Genomic DNA, 20,798 nt, shown 5'->3' on the forward strand with positions numbered 1-20,798 from the left:
TGGGGCTCCAACCCTCCCCTTTCCCCCCCCCTAGCCTCTCCAGATGGCACTTGTAGTTCACTGCAGCCAGATCTTAATGCTGCCTGTTGGTCTATTATTCTGCCCTCAGCCATCAGGGTGACCATCGGCTTTGGTTAGGCATACACCCTTCCAGGGCTGGCTTTGGCCTGCACTCAAATATCCAAAAAAAAAGACAAAGCAAAACCCGACTGCTCTGTCTCTTTGTCAGACTCAGTCCATGTCCCCTTCACCTGGGGTAAGGCTTTCATGTCCCAATCACAAAAAAAAAAAATCAGTTAGTCTAGTCACTGCTCTGCACAGGCCTGCCCCGGCTTACTCGTGAGCGTTCACAGTCCCAGTGGGATCTCTCCCATGTGCAGCAAGGCTATAACCTGAAACAGCAATTCTTCTAGCTTTTCCCCTGGATCCTCAGCTGTCACTCTACTCCAGGGATTATCAGAAGCCTTGTGTATGCAGGCTTCCACCTGCCTCCTTCTCAGGGTCACACCCGCAGCGTTTCTCCGGCAAGTTTTACAACACTTGCCTGTTGGGACGCTCAGCCGCTCCTCTCGCTGCAGTTAGCAGGAAATCAACCCCATTCTGCCCCTCTCCAGGGCCGGAAATACCTCTGAGCAGCCTCCCTCCTCCAACCGGAGTGAGATGCTGCTCCGGAAGTGTGGTGATTGCTTCTCTTACCTTCCGGTCTCCAGCTGCAGCCCTGCTGGCCCTCCATGCTGTAAGTGTTGCTTGCTTTCACTTTCCCTGTCTGCTGCTGCTTTTCTTTTCCTGACCTCCCCTGCCCAGCGTGTAAGGCACCTCGGGGCTTTTGTTTACTCTCTCTCACTCCTTCTCAACTTTCTATACAATCTTTAGATGTACATACATACACATAAAGATGTCATACATTTAAAATATGTGCCCTATCATATACCTTATAGGGGAAAAAAAAAAGGAGAGGGGCAGGGGAATTGTTATTTTTATTATTGTTTTTAAAGAACCAGAAAGGAATATTCCCACATTTCCTATACAACCTAAACATTTTAGAGATATTTAAATATTCTATGATGAGAGGCTGAGAGCCATGGGACTCTTCAGCCTTGAAAAGCGCAGGCTCAGGGGAAACTTAATGGCTTCCTATAAGTATATAAGGGGTGTACATCAGGATCTGGGGGAACGCCTGTTCACCAGAGCACGTCAAGGGATGACAAGGTCAAACAGTCACAAAATCCTCCAAGACCGTTTTAGGGTGAACATAAGGAAAAACTTCTTTACTGTCTGAGCCCCCAAGGCCTGGAATAGACTGCCTCCAGAGATGGTGAAAACACCTACTCTGGACTCTTTTAAGAAACATCTGGATGCCTATCTTGCTGGGATCCTTTGACCCTAGCTGACTTCCTGCCCCTGGGGCAGGGGGCTGGACTTGATGATCTTCTGAGGTCCCTTCCAGCCCTAATGTCTATGAAATCTATTTAAACCTCCCTCTCAGCTCTTAACAGCTGAACTCAGGATAAGAAAGACAACTGATTCCTTGCTTACAGGGGAATAGATAATAAAAATAGTCTCAACAAGAAATATCTTTAAGTTCTCTAAAACATTTTCTAAGCTTTTATTATCACTCATTTGGAATGACTTGCATGATTCACTTACGTTATGAGCAATATGTTTACCTATTTAAATTTCTGAGTGTTTATCCCCAACATATCTTAGTGTTATCATAACATCTGAGCACCAATATCAAGCTCATGTTGATTAAATCTGTATGCCATGTTATCCCATCCTATATTCCAGAGTATATTTATATATGCCTACATGTACAATATAGCATACATGCAAACAAACATACATGTTATTGATTTTCTTGGTGGATGTCTGTCCTTAATATTAAATTTAACTTTGTGTGTGTATATTAATTCCCTTTCAACATGGCCAACTGTTTTATTTTACTTACCTCTCTAGAGTGAATTTCTTTGGCATACAAAGGGAATAAGAATTCTGACTCTCCTTCCAGGCGGAGTCCTTCTTTAGTAACACGAAGATGTCCCATTCCAGTCTACCAAAAAGAAGAAACAATGATATGTACTTTATTTTTACCACAGAGTTTCTTTCTTGGTAATTTCTTATGCTAGACAATTAAAGAATTATCTTTTCCCCATCACTGTTCTGTCAGTAGGAATACCTTCACAAAAACACTTAACAGAATGACCAGCACTTCAACATTATTACTGATTTCCAGGCTTATTTCTCGGTCTGTAAGAACAGATATCCCAATACGATTTAGTAACATGGTAAAATTCTTTGAGGTAAAACTCTAAAAATCATGTGATGCAAGGAAGAAAGCAGCAGGAAGTAATTGAATTTTCAGTCTTCTAGTATTTCAGCATGCAGAACATAAAATAAGCCAATGCAAATGGGGCATGCTACACAAGACACCTTAATGCAACTTAGCCTAGTTTACTGCATAATACGGGCATGTGTCTACAAGTGTGCACCCTTGCTGTGCAGTAAAAATGACTAATCATACCTAAATTTGATACCTGCATTTGCAGGTATCAAATTTAGGTGTGATTAGTTAATGTGCAGCAACACACGTGTAGAAACGACCTGGCACTAATTTTAGTGCCAGGTCCATCCAGCCACTAGGGGGTGAGCCTGAGCCCAGCCCCAGGGCTCCTGGCTGGGAGCCTTTCCTGCTCCAAGACTGAGCTGCTCTCTGACAGGCCCTAGCTACAGGGTATAAAAGCCTGCAGCCATTTTATGCCTTAGGGTACACCTACCAAGGAGCCTGAGGGTACCTGTTCTGTATCCAGGAGTCCAGTAGGCCTTGTGTGCCTCCCTGGACAGGCCACAGGCTGCATCTGCCTGGCCTGTCCCCTCTGAAGAGTGGCTGCTTGGCTATAGGTAGGTGTTGTAAAGGGCTACAGCTTGATGCACACCTTGCCCAGCCCTGAGATCTCCCCAGGGTTTATCTGGCAGCAGGGCTAGCACCTGCTCCCTGCTGCTGCTCACTTCCAGCAGTATCTCTTTGCAGGTGCTGTGATGAAGTGTTTCTGCCATGTGGCTCCCAGTCGCTGGCTATGCCCCTCTGTTGAGCGCTCCTGAGTGTTGTTCAGGGCTGGTCACAAAAAGACTGTTCCTCCCTGGGGGGGACCCTGGCCAGGTGCTGGCCCACCACACACCACTGGTCCACCACACACTACCAGACGCAGGTGGTCATCCATACCGATGGGGAGGCCCACACCGAGACACCATCCTTCCCAGCCCCAGACATGTGGTAAGTCCTTCACTGGGGGAAGGGCCCTGCCCTGGCCCCTATCCCTGGTCTCAACCCCTGCCTCTGCTCCCTGGCTGTCCCACCCACATTCCCCTGGCCCTACCCCCGCCCTCACAACAGCACACAGAGAGGCGGGACACAATCCAGAATTTATTGAGCAGCCTATGGCCCTGCATTTGGGGGGACACAGGCCTCTCACACCCTGAGGAAGGTGTCTATGCTGGCAGCAATGTTCTCCTTGGCAGCGGGGGCCAGGGACATGTAGCACTGCCACCGGTAGCCCTCCAGGCGCCTGGCCCTTGGTGCAGAGCTAATTCTCACATAAGACTTCTGTCTCTCGTCTCTGCAGGGCCAACATCTGGACATGAGGGAGAGCCCACCAGCCCCAGTGGGGATGTGGGCTTGGAGCTGTGTGGATGTGTGCACAACATGGACTGGACCCTCCTGCTCCGGCAGCTGGTGGTGGTGGCGAAGGAGCAGGAGGTGTGGGAGCAGGCTTAGTGGCCAGAGGATGTTTTTTACCATTGGTGGGTGGGGAGGGTGGTGGAGGATCTCTGTTGCTTGAGGTGGGGAGGGCTGGGAGTGGTGTTGTTAGGAAAATACAGTATTTTTGTTTCAACCATGTGCACGCCTTGAGAGTGGTGCTGGGGGTGGGCTGGTGGTAGGGGGTTGTGTGGGCAGTGGGGCAGGTGGGCTGGAGTGGGGAGTGCAGGATTAGGGAGTCGGCCAGGGCCTCCCACACCTGGAGCCCTGGTCCCCGCTAGTGGGTGCATAGCTGTCCTGGGGTCTGGGCCAGAGGGGGCCTGCTTGGGCCAGCAGCATGGCCAGGAGGAGCGCAGGACACTGGACATTGCTGGCAGGGGCTGCGCTAGAGCAGCAGGGCACTGGGTGTCCACTTGCAGGGGCAGAGGCAGGGCTGGAGCAGCCATGGCACAGGGAGGCAGGGTGGGCAAGAAGGGGGCCGGCACGTTCTGCCCCCTCGGTAGGGCCTGGGGAGGGAAGGGGTTGGCTAGGGATCAGAGTTTCCAAGATGGCTGCCAAGTGCTGGCAGCTGGGTCTGGCTTCAATGTGGCTGCCAGAGGCTGGCAGCCATGTGACACATGCCAAGTCCCTGCACATGTAGACACCTGCCAAAAATCGCTTACTGTGCATTAGCCTAATGCGCAGGAAATTTAGTCGTGACTAAATGCACATGTAGACATACCCATGTATGATCAAAAGGAGCCTGCAAGAAGTTCCTGAGATACCAGACAGAGCAAGAGAGACATATCGTCCTGCAGGACATCAATATAAGCAAGAATGGGATGAGTGGGAGGGAACACTATGGACTCTCTTTAGTGTACCCTGTGCCCAGGAAAGACAGAACCAAGTCCTACTAGATTTGCATGAGCTGGCTACAGAGGACAACCCTGTCTGTGAGACCTTCTAGAGTATGATGGTCATCATAAGGCAGCTGGGAGATCCCTTTATGAATCTGAAGTGCCTAGGGGTGCCCCAGGACTTTGTTGGAGCTTAACAAGCTCACTTTAGAGAAAAGCAGATGAATTGCAGAATATGTTTGTTCTTCCAAAAGGATCATGGTAGCACTGATTCAGAGGCCAACAGGAGACATAGTGAATAAAATCTGATTACAGGTTTTAAGTTTTAAAAATTATTAATTAAAAAATCTGTTACATATCTGCTCTAATGCAAAAGTGTGTGTGTGTAGGGGACGGGGGAACCTTAGGTTGAACTTTAAAGTGAATTTGCATTATACATGCTTATGTGAACTTACTTTCTAATAATGTGAGAAAATCAAGTGTCTCATACAGGAATGGTCAGATAAAGCAAATATTAAGGGTGTATACTTAAGTATTTTTTCCCCTGATAATATATTTCAGTGGTGTCAAACAAAGTGATATTTTTTTCTTAATATCCAACCTAAACTTTCCTTGCTGCAATTTAAGACTACTGCTCCTTGTCCTGTCCCCTAAGGCCTGTCCCCTGAAACAGAGTGTGTGTGTGTCTCTCTCTCGCTTTCTCTGTTGTTTGTATATCCACCTTGGTGACTGAAGACTGTTACCCCTGCCTCAGTCTTCTCTTCTCAAGGCTCAGTAATCCTATCCCTTTCAGCCTATCCTCATATGTCATATTTCCTAGACCTCTCATCTTTTTGTATCACTCTTTGCTGGGCTCTTTATAATTAAATGCAAACATCATACTACAATTAAATACATACTAAACTTTCAAAGAATATTACCATATTTACTCAACTTTAAGATGTTTTTCCCCCCAATCAGCATGGGTTAAAAATGCTCCTCATCTTACATTTGCATTCAAGAAAAACTCACTAAGTGCACTATCATTAAACTGCTGCAATAGGTGCTTAGTAATGGAAATCAACTACAAAGCAGATTAAATGCAGCTAACATTGAGTATAACCATAAAACACATGACCTGTAACTTAAAAAAAACAAACTATTTTGTGTTCCAAGTCAAATCAGCCAAATCTTTTCCAAAACATATCAATCGAACCGAACTCAATCTTTCAAAAAAACCCATATTAATAGAGCAAGCAGGGCTCAATTGTTCTAAACACCATTGTATGGTGCTGCTACCAGCGACATCCTCTATCCCAGGCTCTCACCCTGGAACTTCAGATACTCCCAAACCCATTGGCAAGTATCCTATGTGCAGGCTCAAACCTGGAGGTGTTGGGATTTGGAAAACCCCAGAAACCACTTAGCCCATAAGAGCCCAAGACTATTTTTAATTTTATTTAAATTTTCCATATGCCAAGCCAAATTAACCAAAACAAATTCCAAAAGCGTGAGTCAGTCCAGAACCATAAGTGCCCTACTACCGGCAAACATCCTTCACCCCATCTGGGGCTTCAGATGTTTCCAAATCCTTTGGTGGGCATCCTATGTGCAGGCCCAAGCCCAGAGGCTTGGGGTTCAGATGCCCCCAAATTTTGCTTGCTCTCAGCCATAAGGCCCCAGGGGCAAGCCAGAGAGGAGTCTCCCATTTCCATAAAGTGGGCTTAAAGCCAAGACCTTCCCACTCCAGCAGCTAAGCGGGAGGTTTACTATACATTACCTTGGCAGGTACTATCCCTGTGCCAGGAGAGCAGTCTTCCCCGGTGCAGCTAGGAAGACCACCTCTGTGGTCATGGTGCTTGCCTTGCCAGATAAGCATAGGCTATACTTGATCTGAGCCTTCAAGAGGCCAAGAAATTTTTTTTAATGAAATTTTTCATGTTCCAAGACAAATCAAGTCCAAATCCATGAGTCAGTCCAGAACTATAAGTGGCCCTATGACCAGCAAACATTCTCCACCCCCACCAGGGGCTTCAGATATTTCCAAAGTCTTTTGGCAGGCATCCTACGTGGAGGCCCAAGCCCGGAGGCTTGGGGTTCAGATGCCCCCAAGTTTTGCCTGCCCTCAGCCATATGACCACAGGAGCAAGCTGGGGAGGAGCCTCCCATTTCCATAAAGTGGACTTTAAGCCCCAACACCTTGGCAGGCTGCTCTAGTGCCCCCTGGCTTCTAGCCTGAGCCACTGCAGACATGTACGCATTTCCAGTATTAAACATGAATGTCTTTTCACTTGCAAATCAGTTCAATCTTTGCAGATTACATTAACCTGCAAAGATTGAATCAATTCAGGCTCCAGCTTTTGAATGTCTGTCTCCAGCTAGAGAGTCTACATCACAAAACAGGTTGGCTAGTCAAAGGCCTCAATGAACTGTAAAAGGGTAGGGTGCCATGGAACAAATATCAAAAGGATTACAGCCTAAAGGTTTATTTAGGTCAGTGAAGATCAACCTTTTATAGTGGTGGGTTAGGTGCTTGCAACCTGGCTGCACCAGGGGCCACCTCTCCTTCATGTTAGTGGGGCAAGGGAGAGACAGGTGGCTGCCTGCCATAGGGGAGGGAAGGGAGAGAGCAAGGAGGGCAGTAGAAGGGATCAGCGGCATAGCACAGGGCAGAGAGGGGATGTATCAGGTTAAGGTGCTTGCTCCTGAAATCCTATACCACAGAATAGATCTAGTTGGGGGCCACTGGATTGGGTAGTTATTAAAAAGTGAAGTAAACACTACTTGCAAATGTTTGAGTGTTTAATAAATGCTTGTTCACCAAGAAATTGTCTGGGATAATCTCCAAAGTTGACTACTGATTTTAACACCTATACTCAGGGTCTTACATGCCATAATTTTCAGGTTTAACTCTATATATTACTTATTTTTTCTGAAGAGTTCTGAAAAGATGGAATTCATGCCTATGCTTCAGCAATGAGTTAAGATGGATCCAGGAAAAAGATAAGTAGAACAGAATATACATAAAACTTGCTCACCAAGTCCTCATAGCTTAAGTGCTGTATGAAAGCAGGATCAGAGCAGAAAATTAGTATTATTTACTGAGTTCCATCAGTGCACTCCATGCTATTCAGAATAAAGAGTAGGTTATGATCCACCCTCAGGGTTTTACTTTGAAGGAGTCAATTCTTTCTCATTGAAATCCATCAATTATTTTTTCTATTGATTTAAATAAGAGAATAATCTTTTTGTAATCTTTTTATTTCTGCTTTTCTCTTGTACCCTCTTCTTGTGGGTATTATTTGGTTGGTTTTTTTTGAAGTTTTGGATACAATTAATATTAATGGCTAGATTCCAGACATCATTCAGGTTGGCTAAATGATAAATTCCATTTTTTGCTGCCTCCCAGCCCTCCCTCATACATCTGTTTTCAAGCAGACTTTTAATAAGAAATTGCTCACAACAGAGATTGACTCCTTAAGATGTGCCTCATTAGTCCCACTTCTATCTATGGTAATTTCTCATGCTGAGGAAACTTCATGTCTAATGGACATGCAGAAATGGACAATTAGAAATCAAATTCTGTATTATAACACCAGCTTTTCATTCTTGCCTTTTCTCCTCAGACTGATCAGAGTTCTTACTTTAAGAGTTGCCTATGTTTATGTATCTGGGGCCAACTCACAAAAATACTTCATTTTGTAACAGAAATGACCAGTGTCAGATCAGCATATTAGCTAGGATAAGTAATAATCCATGTTTAGCTCCCAAATAGCTCCCATATATTCCTCACCAAACCAGAATGGCATGTAAGTGTTAGATCACTACCATAAAAGCATAGCACTGTTTTAGCATATTATAAAATCATAGCCTGTGTACCATGTAAGTACCGTGTGTGTCAAACACATCCCTAATCTTCACACTTTTCTAAACAATTAATGTTCAACTTCCAAGTCTGCTTAGTATAACAAGCAAATCCATGTTATACTTGCTCCAGGGATTAAAAATTGGTAGCTAATTTCTGTTTTCTTAATACACATGGTATAATTTCCATTTCAAATTTCCCCTCATCAAATCTCAACCTATTAGCTTTTATTGTTAATGTATATTGAACCATAAAATAACCAAACGTGCAACACAGTCAATATACAGTCAGTTAATATTTATTTTCTACAATCTCATGTGATATAGGTGTTTAATTTTTACAATATCAAGGTGGGAAATTTTAGATTTACACTTAAAATCTAGTATTCAGTATTGCTTGACTTAAAATGAAGGAAATAAAACATTTAGGCAAATAAAATGTTAGTTAACTAGATTAACTGTACTTGTGTATGTAGATTTATAACGGGATGGGGAAAATACGACCTGTGGGCCAGATGCAGCCCATGGTGGGGCTTTGTCTGGCCTGCGGTGGGTCCCCTGGTCCCGCCTGGTGAAGGTGCTGCCCGGCTGTGGCGTGTCCTGCTGCCCCCTGGCTCCACAGCTGGATTGCCTTTCTAGGCAGCCTGGGCACCAGTAGCTCCTTCTAGCTGCCACTGCCACTGGCCCCAGACCCACAGTACCGGCAGAGACCAGCACGTGCAGCCCTGACCCCGCACACCTCATACTGGGGGCTCACCTATCTGGGCTGAGCAGCGGCAGTGCAGGGCAAACTGTTGCTCAGCATGGGGCAAAAGTGGCCCCTCCCTATTGCCAGCACTTCCTAGTGCAGTCACCCAGAGCCTGCATGTGCTGCCCTGAAACTCTGCCACCTCTGGGCTGCCCCACAGAGCAATGGTGGCAGCGCACAGCAGACACAGGGCAACCCTGCATGGGCTCCAGGAGGCTGCACCAGGAAGCGTGGGTGATGGGGAAGGTCTGCTTTTGCCCCATGCTGAACAGCAGTTTCGCTCCTGTGCCACCGCTGCTGAGCCTGGGTCCCAGTGCCCACTCCAGGCTCACTAGTCCCAGCCGAGCAGCAGCAGTGGTGGCTCCAGGCAGAAACTGTTGCTCAGTGCAGGGGGAAGCAGTCCCTCCCTTTTGCCACTGCTGGGCAGTTTTTGGTGCGGCCACTCGGAGTCCGCGCTGCTGCCTCTGGGCTGTCATGTGGCTGCTCTACATTCTGACCACTGCCATGATGGGCAACCCAGAGGTGGCAGTGATGGAGCCGCACCAAAGCCCGATGAGATGTGGGCTCTTGGAGGATGCAACAAAAATTGCCTAGTGGCAGCAAGGGAAACAGGCTGCCTTCCCCTGTGCTGAGTATCAGTTCTTGTCTGGTGCCACCGCTGCTGCTGCTCAGCCTGGCTGGGCAAGCCCAGAGCCAGCATGGCAGCAGCACAGGATTAGGACTGTGCACACTGGTCCCTGCTGCTACTGCACAGCTGGGGTCAGTAGCAGCAGCTGGAATGAGCCACCCCTGCATGCTTAGGGGCAGCAGGACATACCATGGCTGAGCAGTGTGGAGCAGGCATGGAGAACACTGGGGCGGTTCACTGCTGGTGGTTGGAGGCAGGCACTGCAGGGCATGTGGATTCTGAGCTGTTCTGGGGTGGGGGCAGGTGCTGACCGACACGGGGGCATGTGCAGGGAGCTGCCATGCACACCCAACCATACCGTCAAACCCTTCCCTGCAAACCCCAAAGCCACACCTTCCCCCCCCCACACACACACAATCACACACCCCACAGATACCATACCCACACACACACACACCTGTGTGCCTCTGGGGGGCCCTGCTTACTGCTGCATGCAGACACCCCACCACACACATGCACCCCCCCCATACACCCCGCCAGGAGGCACTACTTCACTGTCAGGGCAGCTAGGATCCGGAACCAACTTCCGAGAGAAGTGGTGCTGGCTCCTACCCTGGGGGTCTTTAAGAGGAGGCTGGATGAACACCTTGCCGGGGTCATTTGACCCCAGTACCCTTTCCTGCCATGGCAGGGGGTCAGACTTGATGATCTGCTCAGGTCTCCCATACCCACCCACATCCACACACAAACCCATACCCACAGCTCCCCACAAACCCCATAACCCGCACCCATACCCCCTCACACCCTTCCATACCCCACACAGCATACAAGAGTAAGATTTCATTTTGAGCTATTATGCAATCACTTCTATATAAATGGCACATACACAGAAATCAGGAAAAAAAAATATATATATATTTTTTAATTCAATTAAAATATATTATTATGAATGTTTGATTTTTAGTATATAGTTTTTTTTTCCAGGTCTAAACCCTCATCCCAAAAGGAGTACATCTAGGGGCAAGGGAAGGGACTTCCGGTGGCAAAGGTCAGAGTTTAGGGGTGGGACTTCCAGTCCCAAGATAGAGACCAGGGGGGTGGGGTGCTTGTCAAGGGGCGGGGCTACCTTTGTGGCCCTCGACACCTGACCAAAACTTGTTAAGCAGCCCTCCAGCCGAAATAATTGCCCGCTCCTGATTTATAACACCTACTGAAAAGTAATTTTGTAGGTACTTGGAACAGTGCCCCTTCTGAATAAAAACTGGTGTGTGGATGCATCATATACAACAGTACCACACTAGTACAACTCTTTCAAAAGACTTCTTCTTTCAAAACTATACTAAACCAGAAAAAGAGCCTTTATTATACTGGTAACAGTAGATTATATTCTGAAACTATAGACCTTAAAAAAGGGTAAAAATGGTTAGGAAATAAAAGAACCAATGCAAGACAATTCAAACATTAGCTGTGACAGGAAATCAACTCGAATGGAACTAGTTCCTCTTCAGCAGCTATAACAAAATTAGGAAAATGAGAGAAGCAAGGCATTTTCTTTATTGGAAAACCACAAAAGCAATGCTTAAGCTACTCAGTGCATGAATATTTCAAGTCTTTACATGATGTAACTGCTGAAAAAAGTTGTCAAGGAAATTCAGCTGCCATGTCGAAGATATCTAATCAGGGGACCCCTTTCTCCATGTATGTTTTTATCTTGCTTTTAGGTCAAATCCAGAAAAAGACCTTGGCAAGTTCATGCTATCATTTGTTATGCCCCAAAGGTAGTCAACTAATGACTTTACAGATCCTTCTCTTTGTGCAGTATTTCTTGTTGCGATTATTATTTAGGAAACTTGCTTGGCAAACAAGAGTATATTGTTTCATTGAGATAATAGTGTTGTGGGTAGAGACTGTTAAAGAGCAATCAGAAAAGCAGGATTGGTAATGAATCTGATGAGAGCTTGTGTTTGACTTGTATCTATCTTGGAATTAAGTACGTGCTTGGTGTAATAACATTGCTGATGCCTCATCTCATTTTCTGTTGCAAGTATTCTAGTTTCTAGTTTCAGATAGAGAAGGTTATCTAACTCTTGTTACCTGACAATAGAATCCTGACAGTTGAAGATTTAGGCCCTGTTAGAGCATCAAGTACACCTGAGGGCAAGATGCCTACTTGATATCTACAGGTATACCTAGATACAAAATGGTTAAAAACTTCATTTATTTTCTTTTGGACTTAAAATTCAGGTAATTAATAGTCCAAGTTCTAAAAAATGTTAAGACTATATGGAAACTATTATGCTGCTAGCTTCTGTAGTTTTGGGTTTTTTTAAGGTCTGTCTCGACTCTTCTTCAGCACTGGGATGAGGGTTGTATACAGATATAATGAGACTATAAGAAGATTTGGAACGTAGACAGTTATGTAAGTGCTTATGGAAAGCTGGTTTAGGGACGGTGGCAGTGCAACATTTACTAAGACTATGAGACTGCACAGGAGTGGTTCTACTTTTTGAAAATAAATGCCAAGGCAGTGACTGCTGCATTAAGGAATTCAGCATGTGGCTTTGAAGGTGGTATCCACAAGGGCTTCAGCTTTTCCAAAACAGGTTGATGCTCTGTAAAACATAACTCTGGAGGGATAGAAGTCATCTAACAAGGGTTAGATTTAGAAAGATGGGAATAGGTGTGGGAGAAAGAAGAAATCATTGCATTAGACATCAAGAATATACACATTTGCTCTGACATCCTAGAAGACAAAAGCAGATCTGCTAAATGTGTTTTGGTGAAGATAAAAGAGTGGGGAGGAGATCACGAATGATGTTATGGTGGGGTCCATTATAGGCCACCAGATCAGGAAAAGGAGGTAGATTAAGGCATTCTTCAAGCAGGTAACAAGAAAATATAAACATAAGTAATAATGGGATTTTTAATTTTTCTGATAACTGATGAAGAAAAATATTGCATAACATAAAGGACAGAATTCTATTTCACTTTATGCAAAAATGGTAGTCACACAGCTGTAGTATTATTCACAGTTAAAAATTCTCTTCCTTCCTATGGTGAAATAATTCACCCTGAAGGTCTTTCCAAGAAGTACTTGCCAAAAACAATATGGAGGAGAAAGTGAAGAGCCCTTTCATGTTTTAGCTCAATAGCCTAGTGGTTGGGGCACTCACTGAAGGAGTGGGAGAAACAGATTATAGGACTCCTCACCCAGAGAAGGGGTTCAGTGTGCATTTTCTGTTTGCTAGTAACAAACTGTTCTAACAAATATATAACAGATCCCTTTCTAGCTCTTACTTTAAAGATGACCCCTGGAGCAGCTGAGAAGATGTGTGGGGCCAGGAGAAAAAAGCAAGCCTAAGGGTGTATGGATCATAGAATAATAAAAAATTAGGATTGGAAGGGACTCAGGAGGTAATCTAGTCCAATCCCTTGCTCAAAGCAGGACCATCCCTAACTAGATCATGCCAGCCAAGGCTTTGTCTGCACAGGTCTTAAAGACCTCTAAAGACAGAGTCCACAACCTCTCTAGGTAACCTGTTCCACTGTTTTACTACCCTGCTTGTGAACACGTTTTTCCTAATATCTAACCTAAACTTCCCTTGCTGCAATTTGAGACATTTGCTCCTTGTTCTGTTATCTGTCACCACTGAAAACAGTCTAGCTCCATCCTCTTTAGAAACACCCTTCAGGTAGTTGAAGGCTTCTATTAAATCCCCCCTCAAGTCTTCTCTTCTCTAGACTTTAATAGTTCCCTCAGTCTCTCCTCATAAGTCATGTGCCACAGCCATCTGTTTTCATTGTCCTTCACTTGGTCCACATTCTTTCTGTAGTGGGGAACCCAAAACTGGATACAGTACTCCAGATGTTATCTCACCAGTGCCAAATAGAGGGAATAAACACTTCCCTTGATCTGCTGGTAAAGCTCCTACTAATGCAGCCCAGTATAGCATTAGCCTTCTTAGCAATGAGGGCACACTGTTGGCTCATATACAGCTTACTGTCCACTGTAACCCCCATGTCCTTTTCTGCAGAGCTGCTTCTTAGCCAGTCAGCCCCCAGCCTGTACCAGTGCATGGGATTCTTCCGTCCGAAGTGCAGGACTTTCCACTTGTCCATATTGAACCTCATGAGATTTTTTTTGGTTCAGATCTCCTATTTGTCTAGAATACTCTGAATCTCAGCCTTACCCTGCAGCATATTTACTACTCCCCCCAGCCTGGTATCATCTGCAAACTTGCTGAGGGTACACCCCAACCAATCTTCCAGGACACTGATGAAGATATTGAATGAAGTCAGCCCCAGGACTGACTTCTGGGGCACTCTACTTGATACCGGCTGCCAACTAGACACAGAGGCATTGATTACTACCCTCTGAGCCTGATGATCCAGCCAATTTTCTATTTTTCACCTTACAGTCCATTCATGCAACCCATACTTTCAAAGCTTGCTTGCAAGAATGTTGTGGGAGATCACATCAAAAGTCTTCCTAAAATGAAGGTGTATCACATCCACCAGTCTCCCTGCATCCAAAGAGCCAGTCTTCTCATCATAGAAGGCAATCAAGTTGGTCAGGAATCATTTGGTTCCTCCATACTGACTGTTCCTAATCACCTTCTTCACCTCCAAGTGCTTAGAAGTGGATTCCTTGAGGACCTGCTTCATCATTTTTCCAGGGACTGAGGTGAGGCTGATCGGTCTGTAGTTCTCTGGATCCTCCTTCTTCCCTTTCTAAAAGTTAATCACTATATTTGCCTTTTTCCAATCATCCAGAGCCTCTCACAAGCATCATACATTTTCAAACATAATAGCCAGTGGCTCTGCAATCACATTAGCCAACTCCCACAGCACCCTCGTGTCCATCCCATCTGGCCCCATGGACTTGTACATGTCCAGCTTTTCTAAACAGTCCCTAACCTGTTCTTTCAATACTGTTGGCTGCTCACTTCCTCCCCAAACTGTGCTGACACTTGCAGTAGTCTGGGAAATGACCTTGCTTGTGAAGACCGAAGTAAAAAAGACATTGAGTACTTCAGCCTTTTTCACATTCTCTGTCACCAGGTTGCTTCTCCCATTCAGTAAGGGACCCATCTTTCCCTGATTTTCCTCTCTTACTGACATGCTTGTAGAAACCCTTCTTGTTACCCTACATGTCCCTGGGTAGTTGCAACTCCAATTGTCCTTTGGCCTTCTTGATTTCATCCCTGCATGCCTAAGCAATACTTTTATACTCCTCCCTAGTTGTTTGTCCAAGTTTCCATTTCTTGTAAGCTTCCTTTTAGTGTTTTAGCTCACTGAAGAGCTCCCTGCTAAACCAAACTGGTTTCCTCCATATTTGCTAGTTTTCCTGTGCATTAGGATGGTTTGTTCCCATACCCTTAGTAAGGTTTCATTAAAATACAACCAGCTCTCCTGGACTCCTTTCCACCTCAGATGGGCCTCCAAAGGAATTCTGTCCATCAGTTCCCTAAGGGAGTTGAAGTCTGCTTTTCTGAAGTCCAGGGTTCGCACTCTGCTGCTCTCCATCCTTCCTCTCCTCATGATCCTGAACTCAGTCACCTCATGGTTGCTGCTGCCCAAGTTGCCATCCACTGCTAAATTCTCCACCGATTCTTCCTTGCTTGTGAGCAGCAGGTCAAGAAAAGTATGGCCCCTAGCTGGCCTCTCCAACACTTGCATGAGGAAGTCGTCCCCAACATTCTCTAAAAACTTTGTGGATTGCCTGTGCACTGCTGTGTGGCCCTCCCAGCAGATGTCAGAGTGATTGAAGTCCCCCCATGAGAACCAAGGCCCGTGATCTGGAAACTTCTGCTAGTTGTCTGAAGAAAGGCTCATTTACGTTATCCTCCTGGTCCGGTGGTCTATAGCAGATCCCCACCGTGACATCACCCTTGTTGCTCTCCCCTCTGATCCTAAGCCAGGGACTTTCAACAGGCTTATCTCCAGTTTCAGCTCAAGCAATCATACAGCTTTTTTACATAAAGCACAACTCCTCCTCCTTTTCTTCTCTGCCAGTCCTTCCCAAACAGTTTATACCCTCCCATGACAGTGCTTCACACCCGCGAGCTATCCTACCAAGTCTCTGTTATTCCAATCAAAAGTTTTTCCTATGAACCATTGTGCATGATCTTCTGTGGGCATTCAGATATATGGAGTATTAGACTAAATTAGGGATGTCAAACATATGGCCAGTGGAGTCCTGCCATTCGGCCCCCAGTACTGCCCCTGGAACTAACCAGAATCACACAGGGCATGATGTGCGCCTGTGGTGCAAGGCCAGATCATGGATTGAATTCAGCCCAAGACCCTTTCCCCTCCTCCTGCCCTTCCCTGGCCCAAGACCACAACCCTTTTCCCTCCTTCCCCACACCTCCTCAGCCTACCTGATCCAGCTGCCACTCCAACCAGTCTGGAACCCATGCTGTGTACAGAACTGATCTCAAAGCAGCCAGAATGGGCAATGTATGTGGCTCAGTATGACTGAAGCACGTCACTGCACGTGATGCCTGCCCTGGCACGCATGCTGCACATTGTGCCAGGACCCAGACTACATATGTAGTGCAGGTCCTGGACCAGCTAATGCCAATGCTGTGTACAGTGCAGTCTTAGAGCTGCTGGAGTGGGCAGCGTGTACAGTGCAATCTGGCTGGAGCAGGCAGTGCATGCAGCGCAGCTCCTGCTCTGGCCAGACTGTGCAGGAAGGGCTGCCAGTTTTTGCTGTTCCAGTATTCATGCTGCATACAGTATGGGTCCCAGACCAGCAGAGGCAACTGCCAGATCAGGTTTACAGTGGGGGGGAAAAGAGGGAGGAGAAGGGATTCATGGGCCGGATTCAGCTTGTGGACCAGCCTTGTGACACTCATCTGTTCTGTTCTGTTATCAGTTGTTAAAAACAGCCTTGAAGATCCATCTGAAGCTTGGACCCCAGCATCCTATGAAATGCATAATTATGTAATAAGAGACAGACTTGGCTTCTTAGAGCTTATAGTTTTAACTAGATAAAATGAAGATGAGCGTAAGGTTCCTGTGTTGCAGCCTGGGGTCAGCTCCATAAAGCTCAGGTAGGCTCCTGCCCTACAACCCTTGTTAAGTCCAGCTGACTCAGTTACAATAAGCAAGGCCAGCTAATCCCCAGTCTGACTGGTCCTGGAGCTGCTTTTAAGGAACTCTTCCAGCACCTGAGACTTGCTGCACAACACACTGGTCTTTAGTCTCTTAGCAGCTCCAGTTCTAGCAACATCTCTGGTTTCCCTAGTTCCTGACCCTGCTTTTGGCTTGTTACTGGATTTCAGCTTTGGATTCTCCCTACAGACCTGATTCCTGGCTCCTGGCCTTGGTTTGGCTTACTCTTAGACGCTGCCCTGTGCATTTTCCTTTGGGCTTGGTAACAAGGTTTCTGATTCCCAGTTCCTGATCTTAGCTTAGCATTTTGGTTCCTGACTTGTGGCTTCTGACCCTTACCCCTGCAAACCCCAGCTCCATGCCCAGCTCTGTCCACTAGGCCAGGCAACCTGGTGGACTGTGACAATGAGAGCCTATGCTTCTGCTGAAGCTTTGTGGAATAAAACCACTGTGACTGAGAAAGGACTGAGTTAAATATTAACAATTAAACATTTGTTCTTTCAGCCATTATGAAAAATTATGTTTAAGTAACTTTTTATACTAAATAGTAACTAATACTATATATGTTCCAACTGAAAATACAGCATGATATCAAGTGTTTAAATAACTACCAATCTTTGCCAGTATCATTTTAGTAAAATGGTTGGGTGATGCAGCATTAGTACTGTATTTGTGAGTAGAGCTGAAGGTTCTTCTTAAAAACTATCACCTATAATTTTGCTTCTTTAAAGATATAACTGGCATGAATACTGATATCTAGCAAAAGACAGGTTGGAACCAGTCTATCTTCTGTAGTCCCCTGTCAAACACTGCATTTATGGTGCAAGTTAATATCTTACCATAAAATGGCAAACCAGGCACATACAGCACTAAAACATGGCAATTCAGCCCCAAATATATTCCACATATAATATAGAACATCTTTGTGGCTGTTTTGTATGTTTCTTAAATTGAACATGTGACATATATGATGTTCCAGACTGGAGCTGCCCTAACCCATATATAATTGCATTTTCTCCCTAAAGCTTTAAGTTACACTCTTAAAGCAAACTAGTGGAAGGATGACAAATTCAGTTCTGTTTGAGCCTCTCAACTGTAAGCTGTGCTTGCAATATTCAAGTATTTTCCCAAAGGTCCCACAGAATATCAGAGACTATTCCACCATCAGTAGTTAAATTAGACCCTTTCAACTAAACAGGTTCTCCACATAATTTTAGATATACATAAGACATATTTACACTGATATTAAGGATCAACTCTCAAGTCATCCTCAACCAGCATGAGGCACAATCAGTTCCTTTTAATCTTTAACTTATCTTTTAATCTGTATCAAAGCCCACTGACAGCTGTTAAAGTAAAGGTGTGATGAGAAATGATATGGGATCTCAATAGTTGTGTTTCCTGCCATGCCATATGTGCATGGTAGGAAGTATGATTGTGGGATCCCACATCAGATCCCATCACACCATACTGACAGTGCAGGGGGAGCTCTGCATGGGCAAAAACCCTGCACTGGGTTCCCCCTGCACTGGCAAGTAGCAAGCTTGGCACTATGTGCTCTCCTCATTAGGGGCCCTGATCAACTGATTAGAGCTCCTAGCCATGGGAGTGCATCAGGCTAGGACCAGGGCTCCAAGCTGGGAGAGCACATGGTGATTAGGACTGATTAGGGCTCCCAGCTAGGGAAGTGCATGATGAGTTCCTGTAGCTGGGAGCTCTGATCAGCTGATCAGGACACTCATGCATGGTGCACTCCCAGGGCTGAGAGTTCTGATCAGCTGACTAGGACTCCCAGTCAGGGGAATTCCTGGTGAACTCCCCTGCTGAGAGCTCCAGTCAGCTGGTTGGGGCTCCCAGTTGGGGGAGCAAATGGTGTGCTCCCTGGCTGGAAGCCCTGATGGAGGTGAGTAGCACTGGTGCATACAGAAGTCTTGAAAGGCTTCAGTGTGCTTTGGAGGCTGGGCACTGGCCACATATTCAATTAAAGACATGGTAGGAACCCACAATTACAAGGGGCTGTCAGGCTTTTTGCAGGAACACAGGCACAACCAGTTGATGCACCAGTGCTACATTAAGGTCCAGGCATTGTGGGCATAGTGGGTCACTGTTACTGACCACAACTGTCAGTTGGGAACTGCCTGCAAATCCATGTCTTTTATGTGGCAACTGGATGATATTCTTGCACCCCAGGACCTGGCTGCAGTTGTGCCATATACTTGAGCATGGGTGGCCTGCCTGAGCCTCTGCTTTGGCTTGGCACCCACAGTGATGTGCCACCAGGAGATGGCCCCTTGGTCCGCCAGCAGACCTGTCTGTCAAGCTCCCTTCCTCCAGAATTGTCCAGCAGCTCTGAGAGCCTGGTCCAGCACCTGCCCTGCCAGTTTTGTGGCCTCAGCCCCACTCATGAGGCCAGGCTGGCCATGGCACCACTGGCTGCTAGCAGCCCCAGCCCCTCCCCGGAGGGACCTTGTGCCTGGGTAGCCAAATGCTGTGCCCCTCTGATCCAGGGCACTTCCGGGAGCCGCATACCTTTGCTGCAAGCAGGGACTGACCCTTGCTGCTGGGCACAACAGCCCTGCCCAACTGGTAAGCCCCACACTGTGGGGAGGGCCTTCCCTGCCCTGGCCCCTGCCTTTCCCTGCCCATGGCCCCCCTCCTTGCCTGGCCCAGCCATGCTCCCCCAGCCCCTGGGCTACCCCCTCACAGCACACAGGAAAGCAGGAGACAATGCAAAATGTTATTGAGCAGCCTGTGTCCCTGCACCTAGGCAGGCATAGGCCTCTCACACATTGAGGAATGCATCGATGCTGGCAGCAATGTCCTCCTTGGCTGGGGTGAGGGGACATGTAGCATAGCCACAGATAGCTCTCCAGGCAGCAGTGGAGGTTGCGAGGCAGCCCAGGCTTGCCCCCAGCACTGTCAAAGCTCAGGGTCCTGGGCCAGGTGTGTAGGTGTGCCTGGGATACCATGGCCAACAGCAGCAGCCACAAAGCATAGTAGGTTGGCCACCCTTCAGTCTGTGCAAACAGTTCCTTGCATTGTGCCTGGGTCACGTGCAGCACGCTTGGGGGGTACACTCAGGGCACAGCACCGCCATGGTGGGGAGGGGGGTGACCCCAGAGCACCTCCCCAGAGAGGCACCCTGAGGGGAGGATGGGGGTGCCAACAGCTCTTTGTCCCATCCAGGAGCCCCATGCCTGCTGAGCCCAGGTGCCTTGGGCTTGGCAGCAGCACAGGAAACAGGCGGCCTGCAGGGGGAGGGAAGTGGCTCTGTCAGGTTTGACCTAGAAACCACTACACATAGCCCAAGCAAAAGTCTCTGTTCTGTAACTAATGCCCAACTGCAATGATAAGGAGAAGACAGTCTTAGATAAAGGAGGCTTGAAAACAAAAACAGAATTAGTGGAGTAGGGCAAAGAGCTGATTTAAATATTAAGATTCACACCCCTAGGTGGGGAGAAAGTATGCTAATGAAACATACATGTATGGAAATGAGATACATAGCTAAAACACAGGTATAGAGATGCTCAGTAAAGAACTCCTTGCGTCACTCCCTTATAACCAATTAGCAAACAAGAATGCTTATGAAGGTCCAGTACTCCTGTATAAAAGATGCTCATAATTAAGAATCTGTGTGCTTGTTACGTGAAATTATTCCGCTTGCACCTTGTATTGCTAGCAATAAATCTTTATACTTTCACCCCTGGTATCTTTATTGGCTTTTGCATTCCGGGCACGATCCCAGACTTGAGGTGGGGCTCAACAGTTTTTGGCGACCCAGATGGGACTGCCTTAGATAACTTTGCCCGGACTAGCTGACAACCAGACACAGCTCTTCCTTATCAAATGTCAGGCGCGCCCCGGGAT

General features: G+C 46.5%; 1 protein-coding gene across 2 annotated transcripts in view; it reads right to left on the bottom strand.

Annotated features, from left to right (window-relative positions):
• SGCG (sarcoglycan gamma) overlaps positions 1-20,798 on the bottom strand; it is a 225,619-nt gene that overhangs the window by 151,780 nt on the left and 53,041 nt on the right. For both annotated transcript variants that reach the window (XM_006017618.3, XM_025196621.1), the window contains exon 3: positions 1,949-2,050. In XM_006017618.3, coding sequence (XP_006017680.1) covers positions 1,949-2,050 — 102 coding nt within the window. The remainder of the gene's footprint in view (positions 1-1,948; positions 2,051-20,798) is intronic.

This window comes from Alligator sinensis, unplaced genomic scaffold, assembly GCF_000455745.1.
Source record: "Alligator sinensis unplaced genomic scaffold, ASM45574v1 scaffold777_1, whole genome shotgun sequence".
NCBI lineage: Eukaryota > Metazoa > Chordata > Crocodylia > Alligatoridae > Alligator > Alligator sinensis.